We start from the raw sequence: 369 nt of genomic DNA, 5'->3' as shown, positions 1-369 counted from the left end.
CCTCTCGACACAAAAATGGACCCGCCGTCGTGATCCATGCAGTGGAATTTTATTTTCTCCAGCGACACCTTTTCATCCAGCTTCAGCCTGCGAAAGGAACGGCGCTTTGTCACAAATCCGTCCCTAGCTCCTCCCTGGCTACCAGAGCTACTCACACACTCGTTAATGTGTCCTCAGGCCACCTGCTACCTCCTCGGGCTACCCTGCTCTACCTGTCAGGGTGGGGAGGAAAGTCCCTGAAGACAGACGGACGGCTGCCACCACAACCCCTCCAGCCACCTGTTAGCCCCAGCTGGCTCTGCCTGTTTCCTCCATCAGGAAAATCCTCATCTCTCGGGTGCACCTCGTGCCACAGACCCTGGCCTCAGC

At 57.5% G+C, this 369-nt stretch overlaps 1 protein-coding gene across 1 annotated transcript in view; it reads right to left on the bottom strand.

Annotated features, from left to right (window-relative positions):
* Window positions 1–87, bottom strand: part of FAAH2 (fatty acid amide hydrolase 2) — a gene marked incomplete at its 5' end in the record, with an annotated part of 3,626 nt that extends 3,539 nt beyond the window's left edge. The window contains one exon of the mRNA XM_010135659.1: window positions 3–87. Within this exon, the coding sequence (XP_010133961.1) occupies window positions 3–87 (85 nt within the window). The remainder of the gene's footprint in view (window positions 1–2) is intronic.
* Between the last annotated feature and the right edge of the window lie 282 nt (window positions 88–369).

This window comes from Buceros rhinoceros, unplaced genomic scaffold (assembly GCF_000710305.1).
Source record: "Buceros rhinoceros silvestris isolate BGI_N320 unplaced genomic scaffold, ASM71030v1 scaffold33194, whole genome shotgun sequence".
NCBI classification, from domain to species: Eukaryota; Metazoa; Chordata; class Aves; order Bucerotiformes; family Bucerotidae; genus Buceros; species Buceros rhinoceros.
The sequence above is the reverse complement of the archived record's forward strand: the minus strand, read 5'-3'. Positions and strand labels throughout refer to the sequence as shown.